Source organism: Neopsephotus bourkii, unplaced genomic scaffold (assembly GCF_033783945.1).
Source record: "Neopsephotus bourkii isolate Nb327-2 ecotype Australia unplaced genomic scaffold, CSIRO-AGI_Nbou_v1 NB_1280, whole genome shotgun sequence".
NCBI classification, from domain to species: Eukaryota; Metazoa; Chordata; class Aves; order Psittaciformes; family Psittacidae; genus Neopsephotus; species Neopsephotus bourkii.
The window spans coordinates 402,074-421,818 of record NW_026901765.1 but is presented as its reverse complement, the minus strand read 5'-3'; the positions used below and the strand labels follow the sequence as shown (position 1 = coordinate 421,818).

At 39.3% G+C, this 19,745-nt stretch overlaps 2 protein-coding genes across 3 annotated transcripts in view; one reads left to right on the top strand and one right to left on the bottom strand.

The window, feature by feature from the left end:
- Positions 1-19,745, top strand: part of ABHD5 (abhydrolase domain containing 5, lysophosphatidic acid acyltransferase) — a 294,222-nt gene that overhangs the window by 110,546 nt on the left and 163,931 nt on the right. The gene's annotated exons all lie outside the window — the stretch shown is intronic.
- Positions 117-19,745, bottom strand: part of ANO10 (anoctamin 10) — a 135,475-nt gene continuing 115,846 nt past the window's right edge. For both annotated transcript variants that reach the window (XM_061365310.1, XM_061365311.1), the window contains one exon: positions 117-2,629. In XM_061365310.1, coding sequence (XP_061221294.1) covers positions 2,594-2,629 — 36 coding nt within the window. In that variant the 3' untranslated portion in view covers positions 117-2,593. The remainder of the gene's footprint in view (positions 2,630-19,745) is intronic.

The window sequence follows — 19,745 nt, the reverse complement described above, 5'->3', positions numbered from 1 at the left end:
TTGAGAAAACCAACTCAATGGCCTTCTATTAGTTCTGTGCTCGCGGGACCTGAGCATGGGACACAGCTACCCAGACTAAGAGGACACATTCAGATGACACAGCTTGTGAATGGCAGTTATGGTAAATCTCTTATTTATTCTTCCTAATATTTTCATCTGAAAACAGATTTTTGTCTGGAAGTTTCATCCCTGGAATCCCACAGTTTTTACAGAGTGAAAGAAAGCAGCAGAAAGAAAAACATGTAGAGACAGAAGCACAGCCAGAAACAATTTTTCTCTCAAATGAGAAATGAAAATAGATGATACCATGAATGTAAAAACCAAAAGCCAGGATCAAACCAATACTAAAAAGTATAAAACACAGAAACACATACACGCAGCCCAGTGAAAGGACAGAGTAGTGTACAGAGGAAGATAAATTTCAGTTCAGTGACAAAATGTTATACAGCAATATACAAGTAATATTCCTCAGCAAGCTCAAAAGTGTACACTCTCCAGGACAGAAACACCCCTCTGACAGTAGCATCTGTTTTTGCTCTAAACCAAGAATTCTCCCCGTATCCAGTGCAAACTAACAATAAAACAAAGAATTCCCATATTGCTGACTCAAGCTGTGGAAGGACATATTCCTCCATACCCACTAGATTTAGGAGGAGAATCCACATAAACAACAGTATTATCCCCATTCATAGACAAGGAAACCAAATGGAAGTGAAGGGATTTGCCCCAGGCAAGGGCAACAGCTAAGGTTCATTATGTCACCAGGTACTTAAACCTTACTATAGATTTTCCTGTTAGTCTACAGAAAATAGGAGAATGGAAGGACCTCAAGGACAACCACAAAGTCAATTTGCAAATATCTACCCTTTTTCCTTTTCTAACCCATCTCAGAAAATCATTTCAGGTACAGCTGCCATCAGCAAAGCACACCAGCTTTACACTCACAAACCAGCACAAATTAGCAGACCAGCAGAATCCCTTCAGAATGGCTCTAACAAGCTCACAAGAACATATTCCACCAGGAACCCTTCCCACAGATTTCTCCTCTCCTGAAGTGTTCACTCAAACACAGACTAAGCAGCACGAACAAAACTTGAGCAAATGTGAAGCTACTTCAGATGAAGTGGGCAAGAAACTGCAACGCTGAGGAGCTTTCATGGAGAACATGCTGCTCCTCTCCTCAGAACAGCTTCAGGTCTGGGATCTCTACAGTGCTGCAGGAAGGGAGATGTGCTCTCCTAGAGATCCCTGCCATGGCTCGAGGAACAGGCTGTGAAAGAGCAGCAGTCCTGAGGTACCCCTTGAAATAGCAGCAGTGTGGGGACGCACAGTGTGGGGCAAGAACAGAGCTGTGGCATGGATTTACTCCTCTTCCCAAAGGAATGGAGTCATTCCTTACTGGGTCATGCTTGAAGAGTCTGAGAAACACTAATTTTAAACACCAGCCAGAATACATTATTCTGGCTTAGTTAGATCACTGCCGTGGCAGGAATCTGAAATGTACAAAGTTGGCAAATATCTTTATTATTGTAACAGCAGATTTTTCCAAACAGAACTCTACTATTGCACAGAAGTAAGCCACATCTACCAAAGATGAAGGTCACAGCATGGGAAAATAAACTGTCTCAAGGTCACAGGAGCAAACACTGTAGATTTTGGTCCTGCTGCTGTCAGAAAACTATGAAACATTAGGAAAACTACTTTGTGAAAACCAAGGAACAAAGTCAGATATGCACTACATACACAAGTACTGGTATATCAAGGGCCAAGTTTAACTGGTCTGTTACTATAAGTTCATTTAACCAGCAGATGCATTCATACAATACTGCAGTTCAAAATTCAGGGAAATGATACCAAAACCTAGTGTAAATTAAAAAATAAATACAATTCATAAATTACTGAACAGCAATCTGCTTCCCACTGAATATGTTCTACCCAGCTTCTGAAAAGGTTTTTGCTGAGCTTTATTTAGATAGCTAACACACAGGGGTGTATAATGCATACTTTATAATAGTTATGTTCCACTACTTCTTATATCATACAAGGAACCAACATGTATTTCATTATGTGATGTAAAAAATATTTAAATTAATTTGCAAGTGCAAACAGCAGCTAATAAGTCTGAAATAATACAGGACTGATAAGCTATTGTAATAAATGAACAAAAGGGGCAGTAAACCCAAAAGGACAATACACTGAATTAAATACTAGTCAACCTTCTTGGATTTTTTTCTTTTTACAAAGTTGCAGTTGAAAACTCTAGAGAGCTTCTGGATGATTACTCACAGGATCTGGTTTCAATCACTTGAAGCACAGTGAGCCTGGCAGATCTCAACCAGATGCAGTGTAAGCTGGAGTCCTTTATTTGGTGTTAATTTCACTAATGGTTGCATATAAGAAAGGGAGCAGGAGAAAATACCTTTTTTTTCACAGTGTCAGGCAAAGAATATTTACAAACTGTCCCATAGGCAGGTGCCACCTACTCATTAGATGGTGAGTGCATGCTCTGAGAGCGACACATCCTCATAAACAAACGCCGAAGTGGTGCTGGCATCCACATGTGACTGCTTTAGTCATCCTCATTCCTTCATGTTTACTCCTTCAGTGACTCAGCCACAAGCTTCATTTGCTGTGAGAGAAGGGGAGAAAGAAAAGGTAAACTGAGTGCAGGGGCAGTGTGACAAGTTGCACAGACCAGTAGAATCAGAAAGCAGCACGCTTCTGAACCAGCTGAACAATAAAACCACACAAAAACATGAACTCCAGATTGAAACTAAGCCTGCCAGTCTTGTGCCTGACTTTTACAAAAAACACACTTTTAACAGAGGTATTGCTTTTTCCACCAAAAGACTCAGCAAATGTTGATGCAATTTTTATGTTAATGAATCCACTCTTTTTCTGATGAATAATGCCTCACGCTGAAATTGCTCCCTCTCCCTCAGGCTTCTGATGGGGGGAGCTGCTGCAAGAATGGCAAAATGAAAAGCTGGAGGAAATCACTGCTGTGTGGGAACTGTCTTCTGCCCCTCTAGGTAGTACCTGTGCTCAGGACAGTGCACTGTGCAGACTGGCATCGCCACTGCTGCTCCTAGGACTCCCAGCCTCTATCTCTGGTCAAGCCTGCTTGTGCTCAGGGGAACTGGCAGCCACTTTATCTCTCCTTAGGCAGCGCTGGCTGTTCCCTAAACAGCAGCAATAAGCACAGACAGGTAGAGCTGATGGGCTTCACTGGAAATCCACCCTTACATTTAGGAAGACATCTATACCAGGTTGGAATTAAGAACGCTTTTCTCTGAATCACAGTTTTATTAAAATACAGGATACTCCTTTGAGACAAATTCAGATAAGCAAAATGCTCAGCACAATGAAGGACTGTGATACCAGACTCTCAGACACAAATGGAATTAAAAATTAAATTGCTGATCATTACTTCTTATAGCAAACGTTCATTATGAAGACATGAATACAATTTGCTTAGTCAGCAGGAGAATCTACCTACTGGGCAAGTGGTATGCACACTTTTAAGGCACATTCCAATGGTGTGAAACAAGGTTGCGTTCTCGCACCGACCTTATTCACAATCTTTTTCAGCATGATGCTCCAAAGGGCTACAGCAGACCTCGACGAACAAGACAGCATTTATATTCGATACCGTACCGATGGTAGCCTATTCAATCTAAGGCGACTGAAGGCCCACACTAAGACCCTAAACCATCTTGTCCGTGAACTGCTCTTTGCTTATGATGCCGCCCTTGTTGCCCACACAGAAGCAGCTCTGCAGCGTTTAACATCTTGCTTTGCGGAGGTGGCTGAGGTTTTTGGGCTGGCAGTCAGCTTGAATAAGAAAGTAGTCCTCTACCAACCTGCACCACAAGAAGATTATCGCCATCCCCATATTACCATCAGCGAGTCAGAGCTTAAGACAGTTCAGCAGTTCAGCTATCTGGGAAGCATCATTTCCTCGGATGCCACGATCGACAAAGAGATAGACAACAGAATAGCAAAGGCATACAGAGCCTTCAGAAAACTCCATAAAAGAGTCTGGTGTAATAAACACCTGAAGAAAAGTACAAAGGTCAGTGTCTACAGAGCCATTGTATTGTCTACTCTTTTATATGGGTCTGAATCATGGGTCATCTACCGTCATCACCTGCGACTCCTGGAATGCTTTCATCAGCGCTGCCTCTGTACAATTCTAAACATCCATTGGACTAACTATGTGTCTAATGTCACTGTCCTCGAACAGGCAGGGGTCACCAGCATCGAGGCCATATTGCTGAAATTGCAGCTGCACTGGGCACGGCACGTCTCTAGAACGAAGGATCACCGCCTCCCCAAGATTGTGTTTTACGGTGAACTTGCCACCGGTAGCCACAAGAGAGGTGCCCCAAAGAAGAGATATAAGGACTCCCTGAAACAATACCTTAGCCTTGGCCATACTGACTACCATCAGTGGTCCACCTTGGCCTCCAATCAGGAGACTTGGAGGCACACCATACATAATGCCGCTGACTCCTTTGAGAGTTCACGAAGAACTAGTCTCAAGGAGAAAAGACAACACAGGAAGAATCGCGCCCCACCTGTTTCACCCAAGGAGACCTTCTGCTGTGCTTTTTGTAGCCGGACTTGCCTATCCCACATTGGCCTTCTTAGTCATCAGCGCGCTTGTAGTAAGCGTGGGTAAATGCCCTTCCCAAATCTTCGTTCGCGAAGTCAAGCCATGATGATGATGATGATGATGCTTAGAGATGTAAAATTTAAGCTCACCGTCAAGTTTCCAATGCTGCGGAGGGGTTTTGATTTAAGGCAGACTTATATATTTAAGTTTTTGAAGGACCTTAAAAGGTCAGTGAACTACTGACATAACACTGCCCCAACTGTTAAGCTGTAACTCTTATTCAGTATTTCTGTATTGCCCTCATTTTTTCTTCTTTTGCTGTTGAATTGAACAAAACCATCCTGTGATATGAGAGGAAGCAGACTGCTATGGTGATACGTGTTATTTACAATCCTGTTGTTAACCATTATTGTTTTCATCACCTTAGGACATCACTAGAGAGATCTCAATGTGAAATCAGAATAACAATTCCAGGTGTTGAAAATACTTGCTGAGTAAGAGAAACCAGAGCCACTCTTTGAAGCTTCTTGTTGAAGAGGATGTTTCATAACACAGAATTTAGAGGCAATAAAAGCAGAGTTTAAACTGTGCCAAAGGCATTTCTCACACACCACCTGGGGCTATCACCTAAGGGTCTTGCAACATCTGGAAGCCTGGAAAGCACCCTGATATGCAAAGAGTAATTACAGTGACTTCAGTCCACAGAGAAAAAGATAGACAACAGTCATAGGAAGGAGACTTCATGGAGACCAGCCCAAAGGACAGGATGAGGAGCAAAGGCAAGGAGATGATGCTGCAGTTCAGGAGGCCATGTGCTGGTGTCTGGCACAACCACCTTCTTCGAGGCAATTTTGGCAGATGTGGAGAGAAACAGACTGGACATGAAAAAATGTGGGTGATCATATGAAGAAATAACTTATGCAGCTTCGAACTCCTGTGTAATTTCCACACCATCCACCCAGTGGTGGACAGTCACCTGCTTCTGAGTTAAACTTCTTCACTGGATGCTTGTACTTGATTTTATACAAATGTCCCAGTACATATGAGCTATTAGAAAGATAAATACCTAGTAATGCTATTAAAAAAATGGAAAAAAAGAAATTGCAAATACAGTGGACACATTAATTCCATTTCTATCCCATAACAAAGATACCAGATTTCTTTAACATAACACTATCTTTCCTGGGCTGCTAGTCTGTGCTTGAACCCATTTCAGAACATTACTTTGCATGATAAAACCCACCTACAATAACTCTTCTTTACCATTTTTATCTGTATTTCCATGCCATCTATAAGGGAAGTAGAATTAATTTGTGATACAAATATTTATATGCTTCTTCATAGCAACACTGCAGAAAAAAAAGCCATAGCTAAATGGTGGAATACAGATTCCTCTTCTGCATCCTGATTCACTTATGTAAATAGATGTCTGTATAAAACTACAGCACCTTAACTGAAGTGACGTCAAACCCTATTGTCAAAACATTAAACAGAAACAAGACAGCACCTCAGTTCAGTTCACGATTCATCAAATTCAAACCTAATTCTCTTTTTTTAGAATAATTTTGTAAATTCTTAGTGTTCTTGTAATTACACAGTGATTGATGAGGAATGCAGGGAACTGGAAAAGGGATTTTTATTCTCTCATTTCTGCAGGGCTTGCTGGAGTCTGAAAAAAACCCAAGCACATGACTATTAACTGTGAGTTAATACGTTTTTAAGATCACCTCCCCCATGATGGCTCCAAAATCTGTGGGACTGAATTAACTACTCTTCCATCAGATCAACATCTTTTTTCTTTTTTTTTTTTGTAAGTTTTAGAATCTTAAAAATATAGAAAAGGTGGTATTGAAGTGCACTCAACCTACTTTTCAAACCTGCTAGATACATAATAACAATGAAAAACAACACTGTTGAGGGGTATTGAAAGCTGAACTAACCAGTGGCATTAGTTCAGAAATGAGTTGGCACAAGAAACTGTTCTTCATTTGTTATCAGCTGAGGGTTACTAGAGAAAGGTTCATGCTTCTGTTTTACAAATTGAAACTGATGTGGCCTATTGTGTACAAGGGGGTTAGACAAAATGTACAGGGGGGTTGTCAAAATGTACAGGGGGGTTGTCAAAATGTACAGGGGGGTACTGCTTAAGTCATAGCTGGTTTAACGAGCTCAGCAGATATCTTATCAGACAAATACCAGAACAAAACCTCCTAGTGAGGAGAATGGGGGGTTGTACAAGGACTACTGCTTAAATCATGGCTGGCTTGACAAGCCCAGCAGTTGCCTTATCAGACAGTACTAAGATAAGGCTTCCTAGCGAAGGGAATAGCCCATTAAACCAGCTAGACATGGACCAGACCCATCCAGCTCCTAAAGAGCATGCCTGAGGACCAGAGGTAAAAAGTTCAAGCCTGAGGAAGACTCGTTTACTTCATCTTGAAGACCCCTACCCACAAGAGGAAGACTACTTACTTCATCTGAAGACCCCTGCCCAAGACCAGCAGGAGGCACTGCGCATGCGTGGAGCGCCTTTTAGCTCATTATAATACGAAGCGGGGATAGAATATGAATATGTATAGGCGTATTGTGCGACCTAATACCTATGTATGACTTTACAGGATAAATGTAAAAGGAAAACGGCACTGAGGCACGCATGCCTTTTGGAGGACCAATCCCCCGTACGTCTTCAGCTGAATAAAGCATACCTACTTTACAACTTTAACGAAGTTGTGAAGTCTATTCCGCTATCACAGATGAGGTGGCTGGTGCAGGACAGCTGATGGCGCATCCATGCTCCCTATCAAGCTAGGCCTGGCTGGCTCTGTGCAGCACTTAGGATCACTCTGTGATCCTGTTTTTAGCAGCACACTTAATGACACTGCATGCAATACATAAGTGAAGCACACGTTTAAACTAACGTAGTAGGGGGCTATAGGTAGGAGTGGTGTTATAGTGCAGTTTATTCTAAAATCCTACATTTAGGAATTGCTCTAAATGTTTGTCTGCTGTAATTCAATAGACTTGTTATTTCCATTTTATTAAGTTTATATTTCTTTGTAAAGCACATATATATACAGTACTTTCAGTGGTAATAGCAAAAATTTGTCAGTGTGGTTAACAAATAGGCTTTACTTGGGTTTCACTACATTTCAATATCAAATATGCTGAAAGCACTTTAATAAAACATAACAGATACTTTCACACCACAAGTACAGTTGCACACCAAACCTGGAAATCTGGCTACTGTTCACAGCCAAACCCACAAATTTTAGTACACAGGGTACTAAAGTGTGTGGTTATCAAGGGCTGCTTAGTCTCCAGTTAGAGAGTCCACAGAAGTCTGATCTTGTGATTTAGCACTACAAAGAACACTACTTAATATATGTAAGTAAAAGAAATAGCTACAAAGATGAACTAACAGAAACACACAGTAACACCATAGACCTGAACTAAAGCAGAACCAGTTGAGTTGCCGAGGGATTTACCACCAGCAGTAAGGGACTGGTTCAATCCACAGCTTCACTGGAAATCCGGGCAGTTTCTATATGGCATGAGGAGAACTGTAGCCCACTTTCATTTTCAAACCCTGCACACAGAGCTCATGGACAACAGGATGATTTCCTTTGTAGGGCTGCTTTCAGCAAGGACATCATATTCCCAGACATGAAGCCTCATTCGGTCCCTGCAGCTGAGAAGCATGTGCTGCCCTTCACAAACCCTGCCCTGCAAATCCATCTGTGACCTTTCTGCACAAGCGGATGACAGATAACGCAGCATATCTGCTGTTACCAGTGCTCGTTTCACGCACACGCATGATCTAATCAGACACTCTCCACTTTCCTGTATGATTTCTATGGGACAGCCAGCATTTTAGCAAGTGGCTCACAGTCTTCGCATTCTTCATTTCTGTTTGTTTGTTTAATGTTAATTCCTTGCTAAGCTCTGTGTCAAATGCTTAGAACACTGTTGTTTTCCAGTATGCTTGGTTCTGGCATTCTCTAATTACTCTCAATTTTACCACTGTGTGTGTTAACACCAACTGCCAATTCAACAACCTCAGGAAAACAATTTGAAAGAATCAAAAGCATTTAGCAGTGAAAATCAATGACTAACTGCCTGATGCTTTTCCATATGCATACTGAGCATACACATTTGTAAATATGAGGAACAGACATGCAAGCAGCCACATACTTAAATATAAAAATGATATAAAGGCAGATGTTTATCAGCAACTTCATTTTCTGCTTTTCCTGTATTTACCATGTAGACCAGCTCATTAGCAGTTTACTGTTACAAACTTACTTTCCCACTTTCTCAAATTATTTATATATATGAAAATTATTATTTCCTAATGGTGAACAGTCACATCAAAAGTAGTTTCTTGGTGAGCTGTTTGCTGACAATGGCAAGAACTGTATCAGCTTGATCTGTAAGCACCAGCCAGCTATAGTAGTGGCAAATTAACACCCACTTCAAAGCTCAGTCTCTTCCACATCTAGTATTTCATTCTGTGTAAAAGTATAAAAACTTATTTAACGGAAATTTGTTCTCACTGATTATAATGGTGGGAAGTTGTGGTAACTTCATATCTAGAACCACAAATCTTCCCTCAAGGTTTCTTTGTGGCATTAAACGCTCTTTTCAGGGAACAGAGCTGAAGGACTTTCTGTCTGAGGTAAATTTTAGCCTCATTTCTGACTCTGAACAGTTTTTCATCAACCTCTTAGTTGCTATAGCTAGAGATGATAACTAATCGATGCTTGTCTACAGTAGTGATAAACAGCTTCCAGTATACTCCTGTTTATAAATTCCAGGATTTCTGTGTCATACCACACAGCCACAATATAACACTGAATGCTTATTTTCAGTAACTCATCCAGTACAACCCTCAAGTCTTCTTGAAAGCTATTGATTTCCAGAAGGCAGTTGCCCCCCTACTGAAGTGATATGACAGCAGACTTGTAGGAACACTTTCACAGCTTCCTTTCTTATCAGAGCCAAGACCAATGGCCCTGTGATACTGCAAATCAGAGAAAACAACTCTCTAAGAAGAAAAGCCACGCATGAACATTAAACCACGAAAATGCTGATTTTTGATGAAAAGGTGAGAAGAATTTAAATTGAAAATAACAAAGAAATGCTGAATTGTGTAGCTCTCATGAGAAGGGCTCTGTAAGCAATTACAAGAATTTTGAAGACTGAAAAGATACCAAGCACTGCACCTATTATTCTCATTACCTATAGGCTGCATCTGGAATACTGTGTCTAGTCTTGAGCCCTCCAGTGTAAGAAGAATACTTATAAGCTTCTCCAAGGCTTGTCATGGGACATAAGATGGGCAGGGAGTTGATGCACATGCTCTGTGAAAAAAGGCTGAGCCACCTGCCAGTATCTACAAGGAGGTTAGCAAGGAGATGGAGCCAGGCTCTCTGCTGAGATGCACAGCAACAAAACCAGAAACAAAGTGGTTGAAGAAATAAGCCAAAAAACCCCAACAAAACCAAAATTCACAAGGGCAACTAAGGACTAAGGGGTGCAGGGAGGTTTTGCAGTCTCTATCCTCAGAGGTTTTCAAGACCCAACTGGAAAAAACCCCAAGCAATCGCATGTGAATTGGTGTTAACTCTGCTTTGAGCAGGGGGTTGGAGTAGAGACCTTCTGAGGTCCCTCCCAGGCTGAGAGATTTTTATAGTTGCTCCTAAAGGAACTGTGACAGAGAGGTTTGTCTGGACTCTACAGATCCAGAGTGGGAATTTGCTGCAACAAACAGCAGATAACAGCCAACAGCAGAAAAAAAAGGTAATTCTGTTCTTTCCTTTCTTGTATGCTTAATTAATGGCAGAATACTGAGTACAAAAAGCCAGTGTTAATGAAACAGTAAGTCTGCAAAATTGGTAAGTGCAGAGTCAGGAAACTTGCAGATTCACATAATACGTGCTTTGGAGTATTGTGCCTGATTAATAGCACTGTGAGCCACAGCAGACAAAGCAGCCTCACTTGTAGTACATTTTTTTCCCAATCTACTTCATATTGTTTTTTATTTAAATTGCAAAGTATTAATTAATACTCACTACAATATTCTTGTGGTACTAGTCACCCTTTGCTGAACCCTGTTTTAGGTCAGTAGATAGCAAAAAATGTGGAAATACTAGTAGAAGACCCATAGTATCACAGTATTTTCTTCAGAAGTATAGCTTATGTATTCTGACCTTCAGAACATTTAAATTATTTTTATCTTGTTTTAGCCCGTACTTTTTAAAAATCACTTCACCATAACTGATCATTTAGTTGCAAAGTGAAAGATAAATACACAACATTAAACTGTATGTGTGAATGCTTTAATTGCACTGACCATGCTGGACCAGCCTAGCAGATGTTCTCTCCTCTTCAGCTTATACAATTACTTCTCATGTAATAAGCACCTAGTTCATAGATTTTTGGAGTCAGAAGTTATTGACTAGCCAGGAAAGCAATAACGTAAAAGCATCCAAAGTAACATGACCCTGACCCCATCTCGGAGCAGAGGGATGTGCTGCACAGTCCTTTCAGTCATATGTTTCTTTGACCTGGGGCAAACAGACTTTACTACAGTTTAAGGATGCAGTCTGTCCCTAGGTTAACAGCAAGTTCACAATGTTCTAATGACTTCAGGGTGAGCTATGATAGAATTTATTTTTTCAGGACTTCTGGTTAATGCTAATTACCAGCTTGCAGTTACTAGTTACAATCAAGGAAAAATGGGTCAAACAAACTATCCCTCCTCTTTGAAGTTTAACAAGCTTACACGCTAAGCAGGATTCTCCTGAGTAGGCAGTTACCCTTTGGAAGAGAAATACTCAGCACTTTGAGAGTTTAACTAGACTTCTGGACATTCATATGTATGGGTATGGACATGCCCGACACCGAAGCACAACTGCACACATAGCTGAGTTACCCTTATACCAACTGTAATAGCAGTAGCAGTGCCTGGCTAAGAACCAGGTTGCTCAGTACATGCTAATTTACACCTTAAGCTCACGTGCTGTGCACTCACCCTGCCTCATGATTCAAGAGGCACAGCTGAGAAACAGCAAAACCAGCAAAGCAGTGTCTGAAGAAACACCAGCACCAGTGGAAAAGGACTGGAATGTGGTCTGTAGCACTGCATTGAGATAGCCAGCACTCCTTTCTCCTCACATGGGAATGATTTAGCACTCAGGTGACATCAAAGATACACACCTCACTACAGCTTCTGAGAGAATATTACATTTCGGCCTAATGCTTTCAAGACAGGCAAAGTTATTCCATTTTTTTCCATCTTAAGGCCAGAAGGGACCTGCTGGGTTATAGACATATTTTTCGGGAGGCTTGTGTCTATAACCCAGCAGGGTTTGTGGTATGTCAAGAGCCCTACTCAGTTTCCAAAAAACAAGTAGTAACAACAATGAACATTACTCTTCTATGCAGGGAACTAATGATGTAGTCTAGATTGAACTTCAGGTATGAAACTAAGAACTCAGCTTCAGAGACTATCTTTGGAAATTTCTGTGACCTAAATCCAATATAAATAGCAAATAAACACAGAGGGTACATGGCTGTGTTCTGTCCTGCTACCACACACCAGCCACAACACTGCAGGCACACCTCTCCTGCAGTAGGCAAGAGGCTCCAGCCTGAAAAATAAGTCAGATAACTTCAGAGAAATCACACAACTGAACAGCAAAAGTAGAAAATATTAAAATATACTTTAAGTATAAACCACATCTTTAGCAATCAGACTTCCACACTAAGTGCTAGGCAGACACGTGGCAAAAGCAACCAATGTTCTGAAGGGTTTTTTTCTAAGAAGGAATTTGCCTTTCTGTTTATCTGCCATATCAACATGGAAAGCAAGTTTAATTCTGAAATTATTGTTACCACAGTATTAAAAAAACATTATGCTGCAGTAAAGCAGGAAAAACTATTAAATGTTTAAATCATTTGGTGAAGAACTATTCTCAATTCTACTAAAGAGTTTAACAGGCAATGAATCCAAGAGCAGCCGAAGGGACATGCCAGATCATCTTATGTGTTTACCTCCCCTGTAGAGGCTCTCCTGCCCCAAGTACTTCATTCTCATAATATGATTTCCAGTAATATTTTCATTCTTCTCTTTCTTTTCAAAGCCGAGCTTTCTTCTGCTTCCTCTGGGGGCCCTGCTATTGCCTCTTCACAGCCCAATAAGAAGTATTCAACATACAGCTGGTAACCAATTGCTAGTTACAGTGTTTTTATAACCATTCTGAAAAAACTAGTTCTACCAATTTTAAAGTGTATCAAAGGTCTCTATACAGATATTTTCAGAATGGCAATGATACCAGACAGAATTCCTTCTCCACCAAAACCACCTGTGACAAGGCAAATCCCCTTCCACCAAGTACCCTGCTCCTTGGGAAGACCATGCACACATGAGTTAAACACCGGGCTAAACAAAAGTACTGATCAGTTACATATATTGATTTGCTTTTAAAAATACAATTAAGTTGATATCTATCTGATCAGATAAAGTCATATACCTATTCAGATAAAGTCAATTACGCAAATTAGTTATGGCAGATTTATGGTTTAATCTGACTCAGGGAGTTTATTAACTAAGAACAGAGGATGAGAAAATATTATGGGGAACTACATGTTAGCTCTGCTCTTTACTTTATCCTGGACATCTGCTTATTGCCACTTTGGGGCTTGGCTTACAGAAACCCTTGATCTCATAACCCTTATGCAGATGTACACATATACACAAAGGACACATATAGCTTATTAAACTTGCCATTTTCATTGAAGATACACAACTGGATATGAAGCATTACTCTTAGAGAACTACAGAAGATTATCTAATAAGCATGTAGGACAGTCAGAATTAACTTTGCTTGCACAGATATTTTGAAAATGAGTATAAGGTTGGTTTGGTAGTTTCTAATTTTCCATTTTTTCAAAATGAGTAAGGTTATACCAGCTGACATAGTCCTAAATACAGGTATAACAATATTTATGAATTACTCTGCTATGCCTGTAGTAATTTGAAACAACTTAGCACAGGGGTAAAGGTCTGGCTTCCTTGAAGGCAGTGGCAAAATTCTTGCTTACTTCTGTGAAGTCAGACTTCATGTGCTTCCTATGATATGAGTGAAGAAAACACTCTTCCTTTTTTCCAACAAATCAGTGGAAAGAACACCTCTTTGCTACAGGCTGTTTGCCACATTTGTTCAGATGTGAAGAGATGTAGTGCTCATTTGGTCTGCCTGCTTTTCACTACAATAAGGTACACCACTGAGATGCTTACTCATCAGTACCACCACGGCCTAGGTGTTCTTCCTCTGTAGCCCCCTTTACAGAGCTATCTGAATTGCTGTCAGGGACCTGAACAAATTCTTATGGTTTTCTGCCTCTAATACTATCATCAATTTCTTTGCAAAGCTTTATTAAGTTATTTTGCAATAAAGAGCAAGCTATGTAAAATTAAAGCTGTATAATAGCTACTATTTTCAGGCTGAAGACAAAATAGTATTTAAGCAGCTTTGTAACATGAAGACAACAGCCTGTAGATATGCTAAACTTTATTGTGCCCTCTGTTTTCAAGATCTGCTTTAGTGCCTTGGAACACCCTGCAGACTGGAAAAATGTGGGAATGATTTCTCAGTACTTAATTTCATTATTTTCAAGGCCTGACAACCCTATAAATCTCATTTTCTCCCTGCTAACTTAAACTTTGTGCAAAACAATACATAAAGGCATAAGCAGATTACTTGTATTGTATAAAATACATATAAATTTATGAGAATTTAATAACATTGTAATTTACTCCATATTTAATAACACTGTCAATTTAAAACTCCATATTAAAACTGTTGCCTTCTAAACAAAATACTAAAATTATTATTCTACTTTTTCAACCCAAACCTTGGTCTATGCAGCCCTTCCATTCACAGAATTAGTCAATTTTCATATGCCTCCTCATTTTTTTTCCTGCTTGTTCTTTTCTGTCAAGTGATTTTGCTTTCTTTATTAAAGCATTTTGATTCCTTTCCTTCTTTATTTCTGGTTGATTCTCTGACTTGTGTTCTAGCGTCCTAGTTATACCATCTCCCTTACTTTTTTTTTCTTCCAATTTCTTCAAGCTGAGAAATTGCTCCCTTCTGCATTTAAATTCACTGGTTGGTAAGGGCCAAATCTGCTGGCAGAAAAACTGCCAAGAGGACTGGTCCCTGAGGCTGGCAGCTCCCTGGTGGGAAGAGAGCCACACTTCCCTTTCCACTCCCATCATCCTGCTCTGCTTTTCAGGAGCAGTGTGAAGGAAAGGAGGAATAAAGTACTGCTGGCACAGCCCCACTTTGCTGCTCTGCTCTCTGGATAAAGCCTGGCAACAAAATGAAGCCTAGAAATAAATGTGTTGAACTGAAATATACTGCTTCAGTCCAGCCTCTCTTCTAGACTGACCTTCTTTTGCTTCAATGGAAATTAAAGCTAATGGTGCCAGCTTCAGCATGCATTGAGGGATTAACTATTGTGATTCAACTGCCACACTAATTTAATTCTATCAGACCTCACAGCTTTGCTTTGAAATGGTTCTTAAAAATTGCTAAGTGCTTTTATTGGGTACCCTGGGTTACCAGTACCATCACATTCCTATTTCCCTGTTTTCATCTATCACAACAATAAATATATTATCATCTAGCTTGCAACCACAAATATCTAAAATAATTTCTCAACATACTAGATGTAGCACATTAGGTCTCTGTTCTATTGTTACAGAAACATTGCACAACATTACCATTTGTTAGAAAATACATGTTGGTTTATAAATTTTATAGTAAGACCTTCATAAAAATAGGTTGCTGCATCTGTCAAACCCCCCCACCTTTTAAAAAACATGCCAGTAAGTGCTGTCCAAGGACTCTAAATAAATGTTTAAGACATATGATTTTGCATCAGTAAAGTGAGTTAATATTACGCCATGAGTCACCTAGTTAATTCACTGTAAATTTATGTGATAGTATAAGATGGAAGGTGAATACACATTTCCACAGATCCTTCAGGGCAAATCAAATATGCGAGCTGGGACAAGACAAATAATTATAAAATATTAACAAGCTGCAAAAATCCATTTTCTGCACTTTCAGCTTGGTATTATGTCAGTGCTCACATGCTTATGCTTCCTTCCTGGTGCTGGGGACAGCCAGAAAACAAAGACTGAAAATTCCATGTATGATAATAGTACCAACAGAACTGCAAAAGCCATGGCAGTCAGCTACATCCTCTTCTAAAATAGTAACAATAATACAAAAATGTAGCAAAATATTTCTTCAGTGATCTAAAGTAAATACTTCCCACATACTGAAAACCAGTGCATCATTTTATTTATTAATAGGAAATAACAGTAATTAGCAGTGTAAAGAAATACATCAAAGGAAAAGAGTACACTCAGTAAAAAGAAACTGAATTGTAGGCTATGATTTACAAGAGTGCATCTACAAAAGGAACTCAAGAGCATCCAAACACACAGATTCTCATTTTCTCTCTCTGTACATGCATACTGCATCCACCCCTATGAAAAAAATTATAGAAAAAAATCAAACACATAGAAGAAAAAGACGATTTTAGCAATGCAATTTCATAGGAATGAGCAGTGTTGGTGTAAATACTAGTATATAAAGGGGCACTACCACCAATATTAACAGGAGGCTGTTAGGCTGGTTTTTGCTATATGTTACTCTGTATTACTAAGTAGTAATCTCATACATAAATAACCTTGAAATGATTATATTCGAATTTTGCAATCTTATTAACTTTTGATCAAATAAATGTACTGCATTGAAACTGCCATCTGTTGAACCTGTTTCTTGACTGTGTTTTACCTTTCTGCAACATGGGAATAATCACAAATAATATTGGAGAAAATACATAAATAACACCTTAATAGAATTTTCTCTCTTATGTAATCTGCACAGATTTGACTAAAATAAAAGAAGTCTTTGTCCTGTGCTAGTGAATTAATCTCTTTCTTTGATTTCTGCTGATCAGTGAAAAACTAGGAGAGAAAATACAGCTCAGAATTACTAAAATCCATATAAATGCTCCTGTATTAGATGTTTATGCAACAAACTGGAACACCCTCAGTGGCATTTAAAATAATCTTGGTTTTGAAGCAGATATGAAAATTCTTTTGATTCGTGACATCAGCTTAATACTAACTGATACAGAAAGCAAGCAGCTGCTCCCATTAATCGTTATCCCAAAATTTTATGTTCACTACATTTCTGTATACTTCTCAGGGAAACAACAGGACTGATTACTCACAGAGAAGTAACTGGATGAACTAATTAACAGCTTGCTCTGATAATTTCAACATCATCAAGTTAAAAACAAGTAAGGGAAGCTCTGGGTGTTCCCCACCTGCAGAAAAAAAAGGTGTCTTCTTACCACACGCAAAACTTTTAAGTTTCTAAACTTGGCAGACCAACTAATTCTGGGTTTGCTCAACAGTACTTCCATCAACCCAAACCCATGTGTCGTTGCATTAAGATTTTACCTCACCACCAAATGTTACCTAAATCTGATAAGAACAGACCTTTCGAGCTCCCCAAAGATGACCAAACCTTTTTCAAGAGATGGAATAATTTGATAGCATCTCTCAAGTCAGAAACAAAACAACAACTGTGTTACTCTTTTATATACATATAGGAGTACTTTAAGCTTCTGAAAAAATTCATCAGCGTAAGAAGATTCTTCTAAGAAACCCCATCCTTTCAGTGAAACAGGCTTCCCTAGTTTTTCAATTTATTTAAACCATTCAAACAAAGAGGGCACTAACACAGAGCTTCTCTTCAACAAATATCCAGCAATCCCAGTTTTGTTTCAGGCAGCCCTGCTTCACTGGCACCATGAAGCTGTCTTTAAACATCCAGGGCTGTGTTGCTGCCCAAGCTTTTTCAATTCTTTTCTTCCTAGGTAACCAAAAGCAGTTGACAGGCAGAACTGTACAAAGCTTTTGCAACATGTATGCAACATACATGCAACATGTATGACCAAGCAGACAGTGGGTGACCTGTATATGTAGCACAGATGTCCAGAAAGACCTCTGGGGCAGGAACTTAACACTTGTGCATTTTTATAGAGAGCTAAGGCAACAGAGGTCATAATGTGCACAAGCCTTCGAAGTGTTACAACTATATAAACACTGCAGTATAAATAGTTACCTACCACACAGTTCTTTTGTCTCAATGTCTGACCTGAATTTTAAAAACCTGGGTTTGGTGAGCCATTCTGAAGTAGGTACCATCTCCTACATAACAGTTAACAAAATAGCTATGACGACTTCTAAAATCCTGCAACTTTTTCCTCATTCTTCCCTACCAATGGAGTCAACATACACATACATCTGCTAAACCTTCAAAATACTTTATCTGCAATGAAATTAAACTCCTTCTAACATGTCTTTGAAGTAACTATGATTGGTCACATCACCGAAAGTTTGATCAACCAATCTGGACATCATTAGAGCAATGTCACTCAAAATACCATCACATTTTTGCCTAGGTTTTTAGTCATAGTTTTATATTATCCCCATTTACCTGTGTATCAAATGTAATCAGCCTCTGTACAAGGTAGATAGTACCGCTACGGCTGGGCCAAAAGCAATGAACGCCTATGCAGTAATGCCCTACTGCTTATTTCTCCAAACACATTCCAAGGCAACAGAAAAACAAGAGAGTATGAATTATATTTCATCTGAGGAAGCACATAAAAAGAAAAAAGAAAATATTCTCCTAAGAAAAGAAGGGAATTGGACAAAAAACTCACCTGGGCGGGGAAGGAAGGCAGCAAAGCCTACAACTGCAGGGAACCCCCCTCCCCCCAAACAGGACAACTAAACTACTAGATTTCAGATTCTCCATATGTTTTTTAGGAAGGCAAATCTTCTTCAATTCATTTCACAGGATATACATCCATAAGTAGTGCACATTACACCTATTACTATGTGAATAACCTAGCAAACTACACAGGAGCATAATGCTCTGAAATGATTTCTGAAGTCTTAGTTGCTGACAATAGAAAAAGGTACTGTAGCACCGTAACTTATAAAATACTCTATTTGTTTCTAGTCCTGCTTTTCCATTTAATTTTAATTTATTTTACTAAAACTTTAAAATACAAGAAAGCTTTAAAAAGTATCTGCCTGAATTTAGCTCTTTTGCCAGGTATTTTACTCCAGGCTTCTCTAATTCCTTTTATATGAACTGGAATCTTAGAAAGCATGCTTTGATATTCAGAGCCTAACAGTTCTATTGAAACCTCCTGACAGCCTGCTTCTCAGAAGCAAAAATACCTTATCTCACCAAAGACCTGCTCTCTTTTGCATATATCTACCTAGCACTGCATGCCATGTTTCCTGTAATCCACAGAACTGCACATCAGAACAGGAGAAGTTATTATTTTGGTTAAGCATATAGCTATTTATACAATGGTAAGATGCTTTCTATGTACATAAATTGATTTGGGGTTTACGAAAATTCCCTCTGAGGGAGGGAATTCCAGTCTCTTATCAAGTAAGTACAGAGAAGCAACATAATATTGCTTCTGAAACAGCTATATCAAGTCTGATACATATGCAATGACATATATATATCTGTCTACAGAAAGCTACAGTATATGCCCCATGATTTCAAAACATTTCTAGCAGAATATTACATATTTTTATCAAGTCAATGTATGTCAGACACTTCAGTTTAATACTTATTTCAGGAAAAGAAGGTTCAGGGATCCCCAGTTTTGTCAACTTTATAAATTACCTAAGAATACATTTTAGAACTTCAGAATCTGTTAAAGATATAACATCCAGTCTTTTGTATTACTAATAAAAATGGTTACTCTCAGCTTGGCAAATACACATTTCTTGTAGCTTTTACAGCATAGGGTGTAATGAATTAACTACGCACTAGGCCCTAAGCATCTAAAATATTCCCCATGCTAACTGAAAAGAATGCTGCATATTAATTAAAGACTGACATGCTCTTTGACCCCAACCATCTTTCCTTGAATACAAAACCTCTTGCATTTCCCAAATGTCAAGTCTCACTGCTTTTCTTTTTCTATGGAAGCATGCAAAACT